The sequence below is a fragment of the Xylocopa sonorina genome, chromosome 2, assembly GCF_050948175.1.
Source record: "Xylocopa sonorina isolate GNS202 chromosome 2, iyXylSono1_principal, whole genome shotgun sequence".
Classification (NCBI taxonomy): Eukaryota; Metazoa; Arthropoda; class Insecta; order Hymenoptera; family Apidae; genus Xylocopa; species Xylocopa sonorina.
Genome location: NC_135194.1, coordinates 11843200 through 11865702, shown reverse-complemented (window position 1 = coordinate 11865702; position 22503 = coordinate 11843200). Strand labels below are relative to the sequence as shown.

The 22503-nt window shown below is 45.3% G+C and overlaps 1 protein-coding gene across 3 annotated transcripts in view; it reads right to left on the bottom strand.

The window, feature by feature from the left end:
- Gdap2 (ganglioside induced differentiation associated protein 2) overlaps positions 1-22503 on the bottom strand; it is a 41541-nt gene that overhangs the window by 15843 nt on the left and 3195 nt on the right. The window contains exons 1-7 of one of the 3 annotated variants that reach the window (XM_076910481.1): positions 12544-12674; positions 2771-2959; positions 2546-2688; positions 2333-2465; positions 2144-2253; positions 1810-2049; positions 1557-1725 (exon numbers count right to left, since the gene is read on the bottom strand). In XM_076910481.1, the coding sequence (XP_076766596.1) occupies positions 1557-1725; positions 1810-2049; positions 2144-2253; positions 2333-2465; positions 2546-2688; positions 2771-2955 (980 nt within the window). In that variant the 5' untranslated portion in view covers positions 2956-2959; positions 12544-12674. Of the gene's footprint in view, positions 1-1556; positions 1726-1809; positions 2050-2143; positions 2254-2332; positions 2466-2545; positions 2689-2770; positions 2960-3033; positions 3056-12543; positions 12675-22503 lie in introns of those variants that run through there. The other 2 variants (XM_076910480.1, XM_076910479.1) reach the window with 2 other exon arrangements.

The following is a 22503-nucleotide window of genomic DNA, read 5'->3' as shown; positions in this document are numbered from 1 at the left end:
TCGTTTGATGCATTGTCACGATCAACCGCGTGATTTATTTCGATGACGTCTACGAGGCAGTGTTACTATTGTGCAAATGAGTCGCGATTATGGTCGATGACTTTTCGCGGGGAATGGAGCGACTGTACTTTTCGGCTGTTTTAGTTGTCGAGTATTCTTACACGCTTAGCTATCTCGAGGACTATGAACGAGATTGCGAGCTATGAAAGATTGCGAGGCTATTTCAATCGATGATATTATCGAAGGAGGACCGTCTATACGAAAATAGACAGGTTTCTTCTTTCATTGTGAACTGACGTTCGGTTTCATTGACGAATGTTAAATCGATGTCCATCAATTTTAGATCAATGTGATCGTGTAATGCTTGACATGACGCGAGGGTCATTCGAGAGAACATAGAAATGTCAAACGATGTTACGGACGTAATTGTAATGAATTGACGAATCGACATGGTAAATTAATTCCCTATCATCTAGTGCAACTTTGTAGTCACGTACCAGTAAACTGGGTTTCTATTAAATACAGTTTTTTAATTTCAGAACAATCTAGTAGCGGAAGAAGTGCATGTCATTTGCAAGCGCATTACTTCCTAGTATGACTTGAAAGTTACGAGCCTATTCTGATAGAAAATTACTCTGATTTAAAATTCCTTGAAGACTAAAATTAATTTGCGTGGCAGTGGTTTAATATAGTACCGTAGTCGCATGAGTGATTCAATTAAACGACATTGTACTATGGGAATAAACTCGGAAGGAATTGAAAATCTATCTTGCGTACGCAAGCGCACTGCGCTGTACTCCACGAATAGTACTGTCATTAAAAGCTGGTTTCGTTATAGGTATCAATGGCTCATTGTTCATTGAATGAAACATTCATGCAACAAACGTCGGTATCGTGGAGACCTGTATCTGGTAAGAAAGGTTTTCATTCCACGCAACACTTTATCGTCGCATAAGCGAATAAAAAATCGTGGAATAAACGTTTTTTCAAGTTCTGGATACTTTCACGATATTCGTGTAAACATGGAGCATGGAAACAGCTGCGTTTCATTTTCTTTTTTATCAGCCAACGATACACGTTACGTAAAACATAAAGTATTAATAAGTCAGGGTCTCCTCGAGAATGAAACAGTACGTAAATCTGAATAAAAATGTTTGAATACGAAAATAGTATTAAGTTTGTATCTGAGTAGTCAAGAATAACGTAGTGACGTACGAAAAAGATGTTAAGTTCGCACGAAATTGCATTTGGAACGATATGAATGGAATCCTCTGTTTATTAAAGCATTCTGGGCGAAAATATGTGGAAGGTGCATATTTCGGGTGAACAAGGAACGTATTTTAAACAGATTGAACTAATAAATATTTCTACGCCCCGAATGTTATTTTTCACTTTTTATATTTTGTAATAAAACGTTTCGCGGTACCAGGTACGATCGAAGTTTATTAAAATAGCGAAGCAGACCAGATATCTCGAAATAATCTCAGTAAATCATTTTTTAATTCTAATTGGAGGGTATTAATATTAGTTAAAAAATATTTTTTAAATGGGCATACCTTTCCTTTTGCTGCATTTGTTTCAGCATAATGTCCGCGAGCGGATCCGCTGGTGGCCTTTCTCCAAGGAGTCTTTGACGATCTAAATCTCCCTGCATCTGCGCGAATGCGTGTTCACCAATATTTACGGATGTTTCCAATTGCGTGGAGAGTTCTACAGTCTCGTCGCCTGTAACAAAGAAACATAGAAAGCCTCAATGAATACGCTCGAACAGCCGATAGTTAAACATATTAGTATTGTATTTGTACGTACCGTGTAAAGCGTGCTGAGGATTGTCGATAATTCTGATTTGTCGATCGGGAAGTAAAGGTTCCCCATCCATTCCGCCTACATCGTTTGGTAGTTGCCAACAGGCATTGTCTTGTTCTGCTAAGTTTCTTGGAAAATAGAGTGGTAGGAGAACTTCGTAAATTCCAAGATCACACGGTTCCAGAACAAACACGATGCATGTGACAGAATCACCATATTGCTCCAGAAATCGTCTTATCGTTCCTATTAAAATAACGATCGGGAAAATAAAATCTACGTCCATACATAAATGTCTATCGTCTAGCCATCAGGTTTATAAAACGATACGTGTACTTACTAAGAGCAATATGCGCTCCCGCGTCGGGAGGATAATTTCTTCGTACAGAATTAATTACTGGTAACGCGATTGTGCGCAATCCAAGTTCACGTGCCTTTTGTAAAACATTTCTATAAAAACACAATCAGAAATTCAATGTTTGCACCAAGATTTCACATAGAAAAATTCTTTATATCGACAGAAATTTACCTATAGCAGCAATGCAATGTATTTTGCGCCGCTGTTTGGTACTTCACATTATACACTGGTCCAACGGTATGAATAATAAAGCGTGCAGATAATCCATGGCCCTGGGTTACTCTCACTTCGCCAGTTTTGCATTCTGTGAACAATTGTTTATCACACCTGTTAACTTGGGTGGTAAGTTCTACTATTTACACAAGAATCTATTATAGAATATACCTTTGATTTCATTAAATATCTCCATTTTAAGGGCAGAACCAGCTCGAGCAAATATTCTTTGGCACATAGCACTGTTATCATCCATTGTTTCGTTAGTAGGATTCACTACTGCATCTACTTGTAGGACGGAAATGTCTCCAGTCCTGAAACATAATCGTGTTTATAGTATAGTGTTCATGAGCTAATATTATTCTGAAAGCTGATATAAACATTTTTATATCTTACCATAGTGCGAGCTTGTTATTAAGCGCTGGTTGGCATGGAAAAGGGCTTATGGTGTGATGAGTTGGCTCTCCAACGGAATTGGAATAATCCGTGAATCGATGTTGGACGGGGAAGTCGGACCATCTCTTCAATGCGCCCGTCTCCACCACATCCGGGGCAACACCCAAGGGTTCCATGAGCCTCATTCAGCTTTAAACAAAGAGATTTACATCGTTACAATCGGATACGTACACAAATAGCAGTAGTTTCCTCTAATATCTAACCTCACTTTTCTGTCAGCTACGATCAAAAGATATCCGCCACGAATTTCCCATGCATTCCTCGAAACAGTCACTAACTTTTACAGCTATTTTTTTATCGTTCTGTCGCATCATTCATTCACGAATATCGAGTTTACTTTGTTGTTCTTCCTCGCGAAATGTCACGCTGACAACTAACGCGCATGCACGCCCTCCACCGCCGGTGATCGAGTTGGCGCGACATTCGAATTCGATCGAACGCCACGTGTTCCACTGTGCTTTCAATGGAACCGGATGCGCGGGACGGAGATACATGACGAATGTAATAAAATTAGGTCACGCGTGAGAGTACATGTAAGAATATGACGTCAGAGAAAAAAAAAAGCGGCTAGGGGAGGCAAGGTCGGCTGAGTAACCCCAAGCGGAGACGAAATATAGTTGCTGACGCGCGTACTATCTCCGATATCGTGGAAACCTAAAAATAAACGGTGCTATCGATGAAAATCTGGGGCGCACCCCGGGCTAACGAGAGCGCCGGGTTTCCAAGGACGTAGCCTCGATCGGGAGTTTCGAAAAACAACTTAATTCGTGGACGACCCGTGTCATTCTCTGCGCATGCAGTCACGTGCCGCGCGTTAAAATCGTCCCTGTGCGCGATCCTTTTTCCGCGTGCAAACAGGAGGAGACCGTGTGTCTGTGTTCGTGTTGGACGCGGAATGTAGGCTTCCCTAATGCCGAGGAGACAGAGTCTGGCGCCGTCTGTCCTGCTACGGAACTTATATCCTGGCAACCCCGTAAAGAACAGGATCATCGACCTCCTCGCGTCGCTAGGTCCCTGCAATCCTTTACAAGACGAACTTGTTCAACCACCTGAGGTTCTAGGCGTCAACGACGAAGTAGAGGAACAGAATTGCTACGTCGAACGACTTGACGACGCGTTCCATTAGGTTCCACGTCTCGTTTCTACGGTAATAAATTTTTACGCTCGCATGAGTGTACCATCGAACGCGAAGAAAAATATATCGCCAGCGTTCAGATGCTTTTTGTAGCCGCTGTACGAAGGATTTAAAGACAAGGACAGGTTGTTATTCGTATTCAGAATACGGCATTCACCGAGATCCATCCTCCATCGATCGTTGGCCAGCTCCTCTGCGAAACAAAGCCTCGAGAGCTCCTTTCAATCACGGAAGAGACTCGAGATGTTATTTGCATAAGCCCCTTCGTCAATTTGTGTTAGGGAACTGCTGATGAAAATGAAAACATCGGGAACAGAAGGGAGGGGAGCCGAAGAATGAAGCGCGGAAACTATGTCAAATTCCGCCCCCCCTAATGTTTGTTCGCTCGAGACTCGGCGGAGGCTACAAATGGCTCTCGCGCTTAAGCAGTTGCGGCTCGTTTGAATAACGTTCGCTTATCAGCGAACATTCGAGCGGCGAACTAAAAATTGCACAATGGAAGAAATTAGCATTTTTATGGCACCGTTCGCGTACGAGCGAGCGAAACCTTGACGAATGTGGAGCAGGATGCTCATCGATCGTACAAATGAATTCTGATGTTTACTCTGCGAAGTTCTCGGTGTATACGGGCGCGCGCATTAAGAACACATCCGGTTTGATCGATTCTAAAGGGAAAACATTGCCTGACAAGATCGAACTGAAACTTCGCGTAGGGTCACGGCCATGTGTGACAGAAAATCGTTCGCAATTAAAGTGCCAGCAGAGAGTTTGAAAATAGCGAAGGTGTAAACGATTTTTATTCTGATACTTCGTTTCTCTTGAAAAGTTGGAGATTAAATTTTATTTCGATAAGGAAAACCGAAGGCCGTTAAAGTTCGTTGAAACGCCGTTCCAAGTAGAATGAGCAAATACCGCTGTTAAAATGTTAAAGCTAATGCCATTATAAATAACAGACGTTCCACACGATCCCAGCAACAGCTTAGCGCGATTTTCAGAATGACAGAAACGCAAATAGGTTGCAATAACGCTCTCGAAAGGTTACTTTAACCTCGGCTTACCGCGAACGGGTTAATGTTTCGATCTATTCCAAGCACAAAGGTAAAAGCCGTGGGGCTAATCAGCCGTAAAGGGTTCTCCACTTTTACCACCGCCGTCCTTGAAGATGCATTCGAAATCGAGCCTCATCTATTCACCTTACCTGTCTCTTCCGTATCGCATAAACTCCTGTGCCATCAATCATCCAAGGAAAAACGTACGAGACAAGAACAAGGTGAAACTGGAGACAGTTAGAAGTTGCATTTGCTTTGCCCTCGTACGTGCAAGTTTAACAAAGTTCGTACATACATCCATTCCTTTTTTCCGCAATCCACCGCACAGCTACCGTGTGTCCCCAAAAACTTTCCCACGTGTCGCGTGTTCAGCTGTCTAAAAAAGTTGCTCGTTTCTTAAAGGAAAACTTCCTTCCACCTCGCGCGGTTCGCCTCCATCCTCTACGAACCTCTATTTCTACGGTTTCGTCTATATTTGACTAAAGATAAACCTATCTCTCGCTATGACCTAGATTTAACGATTATCGATAGGGACCATTTCCACTTCCACCTGTTTCGAGGGCTTACGCCGCTAATGGCACGTCCGCACGCGTGAGACGCGACGAAAATTGCCCGCGTGAATCCACTAGGCACGGTCAATACGCTAAACACGTTAAGCTCGCGCTTCTAGCGCAGCCTGAAGCTTCTTACGCGTCTTATTCGCGGATAATTAGCTAGTAATCCGAAGCAAGCACCAGCGAAGACAATTACTACCTTGCTCGAAGCTTACATAACGGTTGAACCTCGTTCCTGCCGTTCGATCCAAACGAGATACGTTCTCTCTCGCGAAACGAACCGAAGCGACCGCTCGAAAACCCGTCCCATCCCATCGAGAAGTCCCGAAATTGTTCCGGGAAGAATGGGATCGAGCGTGTTCCGATCGAGCGCACACGACGAGCGGCTCGCGGTCTCATTGGCCGCGGGGAATTCGGTTCGGCCCCGTGCGGAGGGTAGCTTCCAGCGGGAAGCCCCGCGGGGCGAGAGATGCGAGACGCGAAGTGGCTCGGAAATGTTCACCTTGCTTCGAATGTGGAACATCGATTGACCGGTGAGCCGTGTGTGAGGTCGTTTGTTGTTTAATAGAAAGACGGCTGCGGGGCGGCAGAGGCGGACGGCGCGGCCGCGGGGTGAAACAAAGCTCGTCTGAAAGCACACCAGCCCCGGCGACACGCGGCGAATGAAAGTCGTGGCCACTCTCCCGTTCGAGGTTGGGGTGGGCATTCGTGGTTGGTTTCCCTTTTGACTCGGCTCGGAACAGGGCCAATTACGCCGCGGCGTAATCGAGATCGCCGCAGGACGGTACCAACAATGGCTTCGCCCGGTTAATTCGTCCGGTTTCATTTATTTTCCCCGCTTTCGATCGGCCGGGGGAATTGCGTTTCAGGGAGCAGCGAGAAAGTTGATGCAACGGCCACCGCCCGGCGGTCGATTTGCTCTCGAGGAATAAGGGAACTTGTGGCTTCGACGGGTATCGATTCAAGTCGAATTTCCTATTAACCCTTCGCGCTCGAATGGCGATTCTCACTCGCCACGATGTTTCGCGTGGCAACTCGAGCGGCTGTATTTATATTGAATTTCGTTATCTTCGATTGATAGATGCGAAGTATTGGTTCGAGAATGTGGTCCCTTAGACTGTTTATGTCTTCGGTTGGAAAGTGACATTGTGACGTAAAATTCTACGACTGTAGTCCTGAATACGATAATGTCCGGCGTTAGTACAGTTTCGACGGTCGTAGGAAGCGCACGTATCGCGAAATTTTCCACCACTCGTTTTTAATTTCAAGCAAGTGTAAACAGTAATGACGTATCGGATGTGAGAAATAGAAAAATTAATGTAATAAACAGTGAATCCGGGAGTAGCAGCGATGACCCACAAGATCCTGGCACTTCAGAATACCTTGGTAAGTGTTTTGTAAAATATTACAATTACACAGAACTTGAACTCCGATAATTATCTTTTTCAAGAATGTAAACACAGATAATATATCAATATATAACACTTTCGTATGTTAATTCATCTGTAAATTCATTTACGCGCGAAATTGTCTTGTTGCAGCGCCGCCGATCAAAAAAGTCGTCGAGCGCAAAGGGTTAATATCATTCCCACGTGTTTGACCAGGTGTTCGTTGGGTCAGACATTTTTGGGGAAACGGACAGCGTTTTGCGCTCCCGTGGAAGCTTCGAGCGATCCTCGTCGTATTAATTCATCGAATTTCATTTAATTCCGCGATGCTTGATAGGTGGTTGGAGTGCGCAAGGCGTTCGGAAAAATAAGAGCACGCTGGCTTTCAGGTTTTCAATGCTTTTCATAATATTAATTCATCGAATTTAATTTCATTTTGTTGCTTTCGATGAGTGAGAAAATTGCATTCTACCGAAGCGGAACGCTGATGGAATGGAAGGTCTGCGCAAAGTCGAGGCTTGATGAGAGCGTAATTAAAGAATACGCAAAGTTGTGGTTTCCACGGTATCGATTTGTCGTTCTAAAATGTAGGAAATCGTGCCACTTATCTGAAATCAGCCGAAATCAATTATTAAACGACTGTATACCCAAACCATTTCCTGTACTCGAGCAATTTTCACGGATTAGGCTTATCAGGCTCGAATAAACGTCCAGTGAACCCCGTTAAAGAGCTGAACCCTAACATTACGGGTCGAAAAGCTTCCGGCAACATTTCACGAGGTTTCACCGCGAAAAGTGCAGTCACGCAAGCCAGGAGGAACGGTATACATTCTTAAAGTGCAATTATGAGGACCGATAAAGATTGCACGAAGCGTTATGGCGCAATTTACGCGCGTGCAACGCAACAGAAGCGTAAGTGGACATCGTTCTACCGAAGGAATTTGCGTGAACTAGAATAGGCTTTCTCGAGCGGAGTGGTATGAGAACGAACGCTGTGATTAAGACTCTAATGACGCTAACAACGCTAATCGAGTACTGTATTCTCATGGAAAAAATATAAAATCTACAATTCTTCCTTTGGTAAGATGGTAGGAACAGAGACGTTGATAGGAGACGATTTATTATCATCTCGATGCCGTGTCCCAAAATTGAATCGCACCCCTAAATTAACGAGGGTAGAGCAAACACGACGAGCTGAGTCATAGCGGTTACGAGAAATCAGGGATGCATGTTTATACCAATCCCGCCCGGCACGATATGCATACTCACCCCATTAATATTCCTCGTTGAACGTGGTCTGAACAAATCTGTCCGTGCCTCCACCTGCACGGATTTACATACGGAAGCACGCGGTTTTTCGCGTGCAAAACAAACACCACCAGTCGCGTAATTACGAATCAACATATGGACATCTACGAGAGATCACCTTTTCTTCGAAGAATATTGAAGATACAAACGAAATTTCGTACGAGCGATCTTGAACCCTCGAAATTTTCGATCAAGCGATTCTCGCTGTCTGGATACTGTCCCTTAATTTCCGTGACACTCACGGGTCAACGATCTTCGAAAATGCTAAGCGTTTCGTTTCCATTGGGCTTACTCAATTTGACGTCAGCGGATATATCGTGTCGAATAATGACAATGTCAAGTACTGTGAGTTATTAATAACTAGTGACGCGACGAAAACACGAAGCATAGATAAACCCCAGGAATAATACGAAGAATACGAAAGAATAATAGATTCGAAAAATTTCTACCATTTACCATCGTCAAGCTAGCGCGAGTCATCGTGATCGATCAAACCGATTTATTACGAAGACAGATGAGAATAACCTTGAACGTATCGATGGTCGTTCTCGAAGGAAGTATAACTATGTCAATCTTGAAGACACATGGATCGAGCTAGGATTCTCGTGCGATACTTCACGACACGTAAAACAGAATTGAACCTCTCGTTGTTCTCGAAGTGTCTCGCTCGATTCAGAGACACGATATCCAATGGACTAATCGCAATGAATCGCAATGAAACAACGCTCGATCGTCGCTGCACAGCCGTAACGGGACGTAACGGAATGGTGACCCATTGGTGACCCGCGAAAGGGGTAATTGAATGTGTTAACCGCGGCAGACGAATGCACCGGAGAAGCCTTTGCGATATGCGCCGCTTCTGTACGCGGGGCTTCCAAACAAATCCTTTGCGAGCGGCTGTTCCCGCCGATTAAGCTGAAAACAGCTGGCTCGGTGGAAAAAAGATCGAGCGGAAAGAGGATCTCCAGATTCCGCTCCGCTCGGCACATTAATTGCGTTACGGAGGCCTGGCTCGATGGATCGAGTGGGTCACGTATCGTATTAGGCATGAAATTCGCAAGAATTGCACCAATTTTTCGGCTAAAGCGTCTGCGAAAATGGAGCTCGCTGTACGAACGCAACATGAACGACTTGCAGAACATTAGTATGCCCTTGAGTTGTTTGCACCGAAGGAATTTTATTGGCGCATTTAACCCTTCCTAACCGAGTTGTATAATTCACTCGTGACAGGATAAATTGTACTCTGCAATTTGCTCCGTCTATCGTTTTCATTTCTGATGTGGGCAACTAATAAATCGTCTTGGACTAGATTGATGGAGTACGTAGTATGTTTGCTTAGTTACGATTTTTTGGAATTAAGAATGGGCTGGTGGTAGTTGGTCGGCTTTTGGAAAATTGGGATCTGTCGACGTGCCAGCACATCCTTTCGCGAGCTAGAAGCAAGAGAGCTCTCGACACAGTACTACGTCTTTTCATTAGAAGTCGAGAGTCACGATGGCGCGCCTTTCCTCGAGAGCTGAACATCTTATCGGTCGAGTGTCTCACGGTACCAGTCGATGGTTTGTCGCGATCGCTGCGAATTTACGATTGCTGATACGATGCGCAATAATACTTTCCGCGACATTAAAGAGCGACCTTTAAACGTTTAACATTAACGCTGCACAATCGATAATCGATCCCTTCCCACGACCTAATACTCATTTTCTTCCTTTTAAACGTTTTGATTTCTATTTTTGACACTCGCGGAGATCGATAATCAACTGAATCCTTGGTTGATTTTATTTCGCGTTCAGAGGCGACGGAAATTTCCAGTGTAGCTTATCGAAACGCGTATTGTTAAGTCGAGTATCGATTTATCTTTCGTAATAATATATCCCAGCTGAGAAAAATGCCGTGCGTACTCATTCTCTAACCGCACCGCGATAAACAATACTGCTACTCGCGACGTTGTATTATTGTTAACCGGAACACATTTGAGCAGAGCTGTTACCTCTTTCGTGCCGTTAAAAGTGGAACGGTGGAAAAAGTGGGAGTCTGACTAATAATTTACATAACAGTTTGAAAAAGGCGATAACTCTGCGGAAAACGCTTTGCACTCTAAGCCTTCGCTTTCTAGCGAAATGACTTTTAAAGTCAGTAGAATAAACTGAACCGAATTCGACTAACAGCTTACATAAAATCGCTTGACAATATTTTTTTATATCGAGAATACAATTTAAATATAACACTCTCTGATATCCTGTAAAAATACATTAATATCAATTAAACAAAATCGAAAAGGATAATAGAAAATTACAGAACGGATAGCAACCCCCACGCGCGAGGGCTTCGTTCGGTCATTTCCCGTGAAATGGAAAGCTGGCATTCGCGCGGTGGCTTCCACTGGTGGAATAAGCACGTCGAGGGATTTGCATCGAGGAAAAACCTCGCGGGACAGCTTCATCCGGCGCTGGCATTAATTGTCGGTGAAATTAACTGTCACGAATGAAACCGAGGGTGAGAGGAACGGCGTTTTTAATTGATCCAGGCGAAGGTACGTCGATCGAGGGAAATGGTCGGCGAACGACTGTCGCTGATAAAACGTCGCCGCGTTCTTTCGGCGGTAATTAACGTGCTGACACGAAAACGTCGATGGTTGTTAAACGGATTATACCCCCGTTACAGCTGCGCGAGCGAGCACGCGTGGGATTCCTGCTTTTCTCGTTTCGAGCAACAGCAGCAGAGGAAATCTACACTTTGCTTGGGAATACGAAAGTAACCTGAATTTTCACGAAAATTACATTGATGTTAATTTATTTCGCTACGAAAAAATTGTTCGTAATGTACGTGTAATACCTTTTTCAATGACCGCGTGCATGCCTTTCGTCGAAGAGCTTAAAATATGACGATGATGAGGGATATTGAATAAAAACCGGGAATGTCATTCTTTCCCGTTTCTGCTCTTTCTAAAGCAGATAGTGTCGCCTCGGATAATGGCACAATCGATCAGAAAATTTGCCCGTGGCAATCTGAGCGGCCATCACAGTCCGACGAATCGCTGATGAGTAAGCGAGCGACGCGAAACGAAGATCCACGAGAGCCTGTGTTAACAGTTTGCCCCGACGATTGATTATCAATCAAATATTAGCTAATTCGCGGTGTTATCGCCGCGCAAACGGCGTGTCAAAGGCTTCGAGAGTCGATAAGACTCTTCGACCAATCGTAACGGCGGTGATAAACGGTATTTCGAACCTCGCTTCTCGATTTCGCGAGGCTTCGAGGAGTCGAGTCTCGTTACGTACGATAATGCCAGCCGTTAATTTTCGTCTGGCGAATTTTTCGCTCGATGTTATTATTCTTCGCGATCGCAGAGACAGGCGGTCTATCTGCAAACATCCCTGCGATTTTTAGATTATTGCATATCGTTCGTTCGTTTATCATTGCGCTAACAATGCATGGAATGCATCATCGTTAGCGCAGTGTCTTTATTTTCGTACGTGTTCGTGTTTCTGCGTGAAACACATCGGTGTACATTCGAATGTAAACGACTAATTGCATTCTTGTGAGATTTTAATGAAGTCTGCTTGGAGAATCTCGAGTGGAATTCGCTGTGGTACAATTTACGCAAGATAGTGGAGAACGATCGTTACGATCGTCTGTATAATCGCTACGAAGGAAAACTCGTTACGATTTCGAAGAAATCAATTAGAGATTGAAAAAGCGATGTGTAATGAACATGCAGATTCGATTCTCTAATGTCATTAATCTTATGAGATTACGCGTTAGAGTGTTATATAACAGAGTTCACTGAAGGCGATTATATAGATTTCTGATACGTTTAATTATAAATATAAAGAAACGATCATTAACAGAAGAAAAAAGCCAGAAAAAATAATAATATACCACTAGTCGGTGGAGAATCATCGATACGATAAGTCAGACGCTGCGAGACAGGTACCATTTTTTTATTTACGCCTCGGGTTAACACCGACCCATTAGCGACTTCATGAAATATGCAGCGGAGGAACGAGTGAAGTGTAAAGCGTAATGCGTACCGTGTAACGTACGTTACGAATTGTGTAACAGAAATGACAAACTTCTGTAAGAGCTTCAAGAATTCTGTTCCGTAACTGGATCATGCGGGAATCAAAATGATCACGATTTACGCCTGGTACAAAATGTCTCGCGAAAATCCTTCGCGCAGAATTTCCCGTGATATTCGACGAAAAATACGGCTCCTTTAATGAAAACGTAGTACCAAGTGGAACAAGCTCTAACGCGAGCATAATTTGTATCGTACCTTCGGTCCCGATGCTTCGATGTTTAATACGCGTCTGCGACGTATCCCTGCGGAAAATATGCGACAAAAACATTTGCGCCGTGCGATTGTGATAATTTCGTTGGAATTAAGTCAGACAACAATCTCCGCTCAAACAGACGGGTTTCGAGAACGAACGCGTTACAAGACTTGGAGAACGCGCCGCTTTACCTTGTCTCGTGACTAACCACGATCGTCAAAGCAGGGGCCGTAGCGACGCGCGAAAAGCAGGGGATAATAGGATTACACACGGGATTCAGATAAAACTTTCGATAAGATTATGCCGTCGTACAACACCTCGCATGGTGGACATTCTCGTAGTCGCGACACAATTTTCTCTTTTTTTCTTTTTTATAACCACGTCTCCTGCACGCCGTAATTTCACATCGAAACAGTGAGAAGAGTACGTAATTAAGCCTAACTATCCTTTATGCGGGCGATAATTGCAGTTGAGATTACTTGTTAAGTCGCTGAGGTACTCTTGTTAATCTTTGAAATTGCAATTTACGACCCCCGTGAGTAGTTATTAAAAAAAAATCATGATTCTTTCGTACGTGGATTCTCACCTTTATCTCAAGGTACCTCACCGCGAGGCAGCGTAACTTGTCTTGGTCATTGTTGTGTTTTAATTTGTAATTCACGTTCTACCGGTTCGATGCTGGCGAGAATTACACTCTCTTCTATTCACAGCTGTCTTGTGCTTTATAATTTGTGCTTTACTACTGGCTACGGTAGCACGTAGCGCGGCTGACCTATGCGAGCTGGCTGCATCTGTTTAAGTAAGTAGATTATTCTTCGCAGGACGGCCGCTGTCGCGCGCTTCAGTTAATGAGGGCCTGTTGACCAGAATTGTTGGACGCAACAAGGGTCTCAAGCCCTTATTTAGATCTCTTTCTGCCCTTTACTGTTACTTATAAACACCCTCACTCAATTAATCGATCTGTTCATTCGCAGATTTGAAACGTTCGATTCTACTGTTAACCTGGACCATAGAAAAATCCGAATTCCGTGCGTCACGTTCGAAACTTATCAAGGACCAAGACACTCGACTGTGATAATTATTCAAGCGTCGACAGATTAAACTGCAGTCACGAATTTCGAGGGTGGCGAACGTAGTCGCGGGGGTTGATTCAATTTCTGCGTGATCTATGGCGAGAACTGGTACCCAGAGCTACTTAACGTCGTAATAAATTATTTTCGACCTTTCATCGAGATGGTGTACAAGAATAATGGTTCCTACCAGTGACGCAATCGCCAGAATATCGTCGGTCCCTCTGAGCGTCGCCGTAGATATTAATCGTGAACCAGATGACGCGACACAGGGCGAACGGAACCGCAGGAACGATCGAACGAAATATTCCAATCGTGCTTGATGGCGCTAAATATATTCGAGGTACACGCGCGCAGAAGATGCCTCGTCTTGATTTTATCGAACGCGCGAACGAACGAGTAGCAGAAATAACGAGCAAACAAGCTGACTCGCGTGGTACCAATCGTTCCACGATAGACGAACGTGTGCACCGCGTTTCTGCGTATCAAGGACTGTTTAATCGTGACGGGAAAGCGAGTCGACGATCGAACCAGTGATGTCTTCGGCGTGGCCGTTCGTGATCGAACCTAGCGTGCAATTACAATGCTCGCTGTGACGTAAGGATCCGATATCCGTCCGCTGGGTCACTCGAAATGACGTTACAGCATGCAACGCGAAATGGCGTTGCATCACTGGAGGAACTCCCCGGCCGCAGACATTTCTCGTGCACGTTTGGAACGCGAAATCGAGCGCGAACGAGGCGCATTCATCTGCGCTAATTCCCCCCTGTTTCTCGCCGACGACTCGTCTCGTATTAGCGGCCAATGATAATTCCACTGATTCCTGTGCAAACAACAGGATGGAGAACAGGCTTGTCGTTTACGAGTCGCCAGATACGTCGATGATAAAAAGAAAACAAAGAGCGTCGCGAGATGAAGACCGCGACGCAATTAACGGATGATTCATTCGTCGCTGCGCGGTCTGAGAAATTAGTTGGTTCCATTATGGCACATCTGTGTTACAGATGATCCCCGTTCGTTCGATGTTTGTTAATACCTTCGACGCCACGTAGCCTATCTGCGGTTTACGATGGTACAATATTTGCTTCCATTCGATGGGCGAATACATTCGTTTCTCTGTAGAACAGATCTGAAAACGTGGTACTTTCGTACTTTCTGCGTGACGGTGATGCAACGCAATTGAACGTTCCAGAGAAACATTTTTGCAGTCGATCGGTTCAGAATCAATTTTTATAGGACACGAACTCTGTCGTCGCGGCGCACCCGGCGCTGGCGTTCCTTTCGAAGGCACAGTGATTCATTAAGCCATTGAAACCGCACCGCCAATCTGGCAGACCGATTCCTACGTTTTCTCCGACTGATTCATGTCGCGCGCGGGCTGAATAGTTCGCAGTTTCCGTGGCGAAATAAACACCGTTTCCTACGTCCGCCTTCTCACGGTTGCGAAATGCTTTTCGCCGTTACGGGAGCACCGCTGCGTAACAATCCGCACCGCGGAAGAATTATTGCTCCGTGGGTGGGTTCGATTGTTTGGTTGAACCCGTTGAACGCGCCTTCTTTCGTAATCCTTATTTGAATTCTATTCGTGCGCCATGGACGCCGCTCGAAAACTGCATTAAACACGATTGCTCGAGCGACGTCGACCAGAATTAACTCTGCGTATTCACACCGTGGACAAGTTTCGGCTTCTCACGGATATTCGAATAATTTATGGAACTGGATGTATGCGCGTAAGAAATAATTTGTCGCAGTGAGGTTCGCGGCTACTGAACCAGCCATTTACGTAACGCTACGTTTTCTGTCTGCCAATTGCTCTCTTCGTTGCGAACACCAGAGGCTGGCAATCGTAGCTGTGCTTTTGAATCTAAAGAGTGGATACTCTTCGTTTTTGTTCGAAGCGTGCGAGCATCTAGGAAACTGCGAGCGAAATATACGGTCCTGGCCCGAAGCATCGTCTGAGGGATGAAGCGAGCTGCCTCTTGTGCAGGCTGCGTGAAAAATTCAGACGCAGGGTAGCCGGCGTTTCGAATATTTTTCATTCCGCGAACGAACGGGCTACTTGGCGCCAGCCGCGTGAAAAATTCAGCCGTCGAGCACGCGGATCCATACCCGAATTCAGATTTGAGAGGACAACTTTAGCCCTGTCGTAAAAACTGACGATAGATGGTGATAAATTCGTAATAATCGCCAGGTGCCTCTTTCACCTGTCTTGCCTTTATTGCGGTCAGTTTCGAACCGCTTCCGGGATTAATAATGTAGCATCCCCTTTTTGGGGAACAACCTCATGTAAAACTTCCTGTTCTCATTGCGTTGCGATTCACAGAGTACGTCGTCTAAACTGGAATTATTCATTCATCGCCGATGTTTTATTCGTTCAGATGATTTTTATATACTCCACACGTTTCTCGTCGAATCACTTAAAAGATCGAACATAGATTTCGAATCTTCCAATCCGAGGTTCATTACCATCAATTTGCTCGGGGATGTGGAATAAAAATTAAGTGAAAAGCGATCGAAACCAGAGAGTTGGAGCAAAGTTGCTCGAAAAATTCGAAGAGCACACATTAAGGCGGAGGGAGGGATGGAAACTTCTTAAAAACGAAGAGAGTTCTCGGCGTGGATCGGTTATAAACTTCCTGGAACTTCTTCGAGGGCAACTTCCCTAATTCCTCCTCCGTTGAGGCGTTAACTTTCGAATTAATCTCCAGCCGTTACCTTCCATTTGTCCCGGTCAGCCGAGTTCACAGTCAACGCTGTCAGAAATTGTTGCACCCTCGCTGGAACGAGGAAACGGGGGTCGTGCGATCGCGAGGAGGGGAGGATGAGGGAAGAGACGAGACTTGAACGTTTCGATGGGATCAAACTCGAGAAAGGCACGTCTCGCGGCACGTGACGTCGCAGATTCTCCTGGCTGTACTCTATTTCGTCCTGGACCGTTCCGTCTCACCTGCTTGCTCTCTACTCTCGCGCATTCCGCTCGTTTCACCCCTTACCCGACGCTGCGTGTCCCGAATGTCGCGGCACCGTGGATCACCGACGGACACGAGACGAATTCATCGCGATCGATACGAGACCGTCCGTGAATACGGTGAATACTTTACGTAGAGCCGTACAGTCGACTAGGAAAATATCTGCAACCCCTGTATAATTTTTAGTTCCATTTCGAACAACTCGAGCGAACCAGCAATAAATATTTATTGCAGGATATTATAAGAAAGGTTGAGTTAGTTAGCGTGAAAAGGTAACGATAATTGCAAATGTTATTCAGAGGTTAAGTGGAATGTTTGCAGAGTTTGCAAGTAGAAAATATGACACGTCGATAGGAGTTCGTATCCGTGGTGACACAAATGAAATCGAATGGAAATTATGAGATCTCGGAATGGCGGATTTTTCGCTCGAGGAATCGTGTAGCAGCGATTGAACTTAACGACTCCATTAAAATGAGAAATGGAGGACGATAGTGGAGGCGTTCGGAGGGGATTAGGGAAATGGAGTTTAAAAGGTTATCATTGGAAAGAAATACTGGATAAACAGACATAGTAACTGGAATGTATAATATTTCTTGCAACTAATTGACACTGATTCGTGCGTCTAGAGCGAGGCATGGTAATCGAATCTAAATGTTATTAATGTACAACAGTGAGAATACCATTTTTTTGGTTAGAAACTGACTCGGCTCAGTGGGGACCAAATGAACCAGTAAATTTCAAGTATTAGTTTTGCCTACCATCCATAAAGTACCCCCAGTTTTATGGAAGTTATAAAATCGGAGGCATTACTTCTCATTCAACCCTCGTATTAACCACGCCATTAACCACGAACCTAGTACAGAAACTCCTACTCGACGTAAATCAACAAACAAACCAGCAAACCAATTAATTACTCCTTTTACTTCATAACTTTCCCCTCTTTTCCACGAAAGCCGCCCACGCGCCCCTAAAATTGACCTAAATTTAAGCGCGAACAAAAAAATTGCACGTTAATAAACTGCTAGCGATAAATCCGTTTCGTTCATCCTGGAAATTTCCAAAAGCTCAATCGAGACGAAAGGTTCTCCCTCTTCCAGGTTAATGGCGGACCTGTCGCGTCGGTGCGCCGCGCGATGATTAAAAAATTGAATCTCTCGCGTGCCGATGCAGCGTGTCAAAATTCGACGAAACGAAAATCCAGGGAAAACGGGGGGTGTTGCGCGGGTTGAGAGATTTTTTTTTTTTTATGACCTCGCGCACAGTCGCTGGCAGATGCTCGAGAGAGGGTTGGAGCATCGCTTTCGAGAATTCCCTCGAGTCTCGAGGAAAAGCGTCGTCGAAAGCGGAAGGTCCGCTAATTGGAGAACAATCCGCGAGACGGCCGTGCCAGAAACGTCCTCGCATTAAATTTTCGACCTCTGATGAGATTTACGAACGGTCGTCGGTTTAAGTATTATTAACACAGGGGTTTCAAAAGAAATTTTTTCCAGAACATCCCTTTTCGAGAGATATCTTGCCTCTTGTATGTTTCTAGAATACTGCAGGTCAAATTGAACGGTAAGATCGAGTACACATAGAACCACGATTTTCCTTGGATCGTTAATGAATTTTGCAAGAAACGATAGAATTAAACGATCTTCGTGAATTATTCTCTTCCCCTTTTACGATTTCCTCCCTGTGTACCTTGAGAACACCACGGACGTTGCGAAATGTCCGAGTTTAGAGTACGACGGTTTTTCCTTGGGAAAAGTCGGGTTTCAGTTGGACGTCGCACGCGAGCGTTCCCCGCGCGCATTTAATATTTAACGAGCTTGCGATGCCGCATGTCTATCAAAAAGTACGGAACGAGCACGAGATGCAATCGCCTTTCGAACGAGGGCGGACGGTACGTGTTCGAAAAAAGAGCGAAAAGACGAAAAAAAAAATAGGGAAACGGTGTACTGCGGCTGTTTTTTTTTATGGCTTCGCGATGCTTCAGCGTTTTTAATTGTGACCTTTCGAAACGAGCACGGATGAGGCAAATGGAATGCGCCATTTACAACGGAAGCTACGCATCGGATACCTAACATGTAACAATTATCGTAACGGTGCGACGTAACCGCGAAAAATGGCGGTGAAAGAGAGGATGGGGTGGTGGGGTGTACAAGAAATTGCGAGGGGAAAAGGATGGGAGTATCGTGTATAAAAAATTCAATGAAAACCGAGAGCTTAACGATCGTTTAACATGTCAGCTTAATTAGAAGTGGAAGAATGAAAAATTCAGGAAGCGTAGGAGCGATATCCTCTTTTTTTCGCGGCGTTTTTCGTTATCGTATTCGCGTGAGAAACGCCCGTAAAGCGAATCGTATTTCGACGCGCGGCTCGTAAAACTAAACTGTCCCGTCAGCCATGAAATGTTTATCCCATTAATAATTCTTCCTATTCCATATACGTGCAAACAAACGTTCCTTGCGTGCAACCGAGTCGCGCGACTACGAAATACAATTGAGTTCCGTTTCGCCGTGCACCGCGTGACGATCGTCAAAGCAAATCACACTAAACATCGTTGAAACCACCGATGAATCATCGTTAGAACCGAGCAGATATTAGCGGCCGCAATTATACGAGTCACCAAACTGCGACTCCGATTGCCGAGTGAATTAATTACAAATTAGCCAGCCGCTATTAACGGTGACGAGGAAAATGAGAAAATAACGATACGTATAAATACCAACGCGAACATCGATAATTCTCGATATCTATTCCAACATGCGTGGCGATAACTATTCGAATGGAAATTACTGGAAACGACCAATTCCAGCTAGAAACTCTGAATTCCCAACGAACTCGCAAATAAATTACTCTTTTTTCTTTATCATCCCCTCTTCGATCAGCAAGCATTTAGAACTCGCAGCTCTTGAAACCCTCGACTTAGCGAGCTCGTCTTCTGTCACGATTCTCCGCCGTTCCGGCGATTCTTAATGGAGTCGAAGGGACGCTCTCGAGTTGGGGCCACCGGTTAATGTGAGAAATAATGCGCGACCTAAATCGTCCGCGGGAGATCCTGAGCGACTTAAGACCCGACGTGATCCAACGCGCCATGCCAAATGATCGCGCGAAGGAAACGCGAGTTGGCACGCCGCGTAGCCCCGCGGTCAGCCCGCTTGGAAACGTTACGCCGGACCGTTGACCCGGCGTTTCCCGTGGTATGTTATCAAACCGGTATCGATTGTGTGCAGGGAAAACCCCTCAAGATGCTTGCGGCTCGGCTCGCGGTCGTTCCACGGCTTCGAAATCTCCTTAGCCTCGTTCGATCGCTCGCTGCGGTTTTACAGGTGTGACCCACCCTTCCGCGGATCTACCCGCGAGCCCCCAAAACATGGGACTAACGCGACGAATTTCTGTAGAGCTGTTCATGCATCGTATCGTACAATGTACATTCTTTGGGATGGTAAACGTATCACGTAAATGTGTCTTGTTAATTTTAGAAATTCATAGAGGTTCGTGTGGCGATTAAAATTGTCAGTGATGGATGAACGTTTGTACATCCCCACTCACCCCCACCTCGTCTTCTTGATTCGTATACTTTCTTTAATGTAACAGAGTGCTGGCAGAATTAATCGAACTTCCTCCTCGCAGCTAACTCATAGAATATTCTAATCAATGTACGCCAGTTAATTAGCATATAATTAAGATTCAATGGCTTAACTGATGCATCCAACTAAACAGTTTGCGTCTAATGAGAAGTTCCAGATATATCCTGTCTTAAAATACTAGTTAATTCAACGACATTCATTAAGCCATCATACGATGCTTCGATCGTGTCACGTATCCTGCGTGGCGAAAGTGTTAGAACCACCCTCCTCGATTTCATCGTGGCACCGATGCCCGTCGAAATCCTGCGTCATCCTCCACAGCACTCGTCCACCATCGTCCCCGTCGTACAAAGGCTTTGTGTCAGCCGCGAGTGCAATAATCTGGTCATAATCTCTTTCTGGTCGAGTTGACCCTATTAGCTCATCATCATACGCGAGCCGTGCGAGCGCGCTACCACCTCGTCCGTCGCGTTCTCTCGAAAATCGCAGACACAGACGCACCAGCATCGAGGGATATCGACCCTTCGGTTGGACGATGAAATTCGTTAATTAACGCCACGTCGAGCCGTGCGGACTGGCACGCTTTAAGCGGGACGACTGATAAAGAGGATCGATGGGAAACGGCGCGGACGTGCGGGGCCGAAAATGCATGACCCAAATTATCAACGCACGAGCCCTGTATCGCGAAGGGATCCCACGGTTCACCGGGTAGCCCGCAGCATCTTGAGAATGAACCACCGGCATTCTGTTTGCCTCGTTTGGCTCGCTTATCGAGAGTTCATCAGAGGGGTTTGCTTACAGGGGCCATTTAAAGTACCGAACATGGGGGTAGGTAGATCCTTCATCCCTCGCTGTCGCGATTTTTCTTCTAATTACTGCACGCGTCAGTAACTATCTCCACGCTGGATATCGCGCACTCGTGATCGCGACGAATTTAATAACGTTTCAGAGATTCATCGGGTGGAGTTGGTAACTCGCGATGGAAGTTCCGTAATTGGCTGTTTCGGGGGCAGGGTCGCGGAACGAAGGGCAGTTGGCTCAATCTGGATTCTTTAATAGAGAATCTCGGGTGCCTCTGTTCCTGTGACAGACAGTGCCGTGAGATGGCGAGTTTAATTTATTCGGAACGGTGACGAAATTAGCGTGGTCCCTCTGACGAACTCCGGCTATAATCTCGCGACGCGCGAAAAGGAGCCAAAGCTCGCTTGAAATTGCACGCGGAGCCGTTGAAATTTCTATCGCTGAATCTGACGCGAAATCCACGGCGAGCGAGCGTTTTATACTCTCAGCCGCGGTGGCTCCGTATTGGTATCGCAGGATCGCATCAAGGACTCGTTTTATCCCGCGAACCGCCGTAAAATTATGCGAGCCTCAGTAAAAATCCAGGGGGTATAAAACCTCCGGCCAAGAGTCGCGTTTTAAAACCGCGAACTAGATCCTGGGTAGACAAAGGGCCACCTTGCCCCGAATTATCCGAGACGCGACGCGAACGATCGTCCTTACTACATCGGATTCGCCGTCTCGTTCGATGCAACGCTCGAGCACATCCTCCTCTTCGAAGAACGGCGTTCGACGACAGAAATAGCTGCGATAGCTCGTTTGGATCCGGTTCTGCGACTTTTTTTCATCCTCGTTTCGCGAATAAAGTCCAAGGTTCGCGAGGCACCGCCGCGAATAATTTACATTTACTTCCCAAATTTGGCTGAGCTCGCAGATCCGTGTAATTGAAATGGTTTTGTTCGATCCGCGCCCTGTCGTGCTCTGATTAGCGTCCATGGTGGGTCGCGATACGTTCGCTGGTATCCGATCCTTTACGCGCAAGGTGTCGCGAGACGAGTAACGCGTACAAATGGACCGAGGATCGGTTTGTTTTGGAAGAACGAGACGAAAATGCAGCGTAAAATCTGACTTTCTGAGACGTTCAGGTAGGCGTGTGCTGGGTATTGGTATATTTTGAAAATTAATCATTCTCTCTTTTTCTCTCTTCATCTTCTAGCCTCTATGGCCGCAGTAATCGAGACTCGGTACTATATTACGTAAACTAATTAGAACGATTAGATATTTTTCCTTTTTTCTTAGCCACGAAGAAAAAATAGAAATACACCGGTTGCGTGTCAAAAAGACGTACGTCTACACTTTGCTTAAGTACTATGCTACGCAGGCTATCGCGTCGAGATGCTATCGCCTGGAAAATGCCAATGTGAAACCGGTTTCAGGATGACAAACGCTTTAATTAGTCTTTTCTCGAAAATGAGACTTATCCACTCGGCTTTACGTGTAAAATAACATCTTCTCCGGTTGTGCGGTTCCCAGACAGACGCTTGTTAACTTACTCAGTTGGTTCCGTT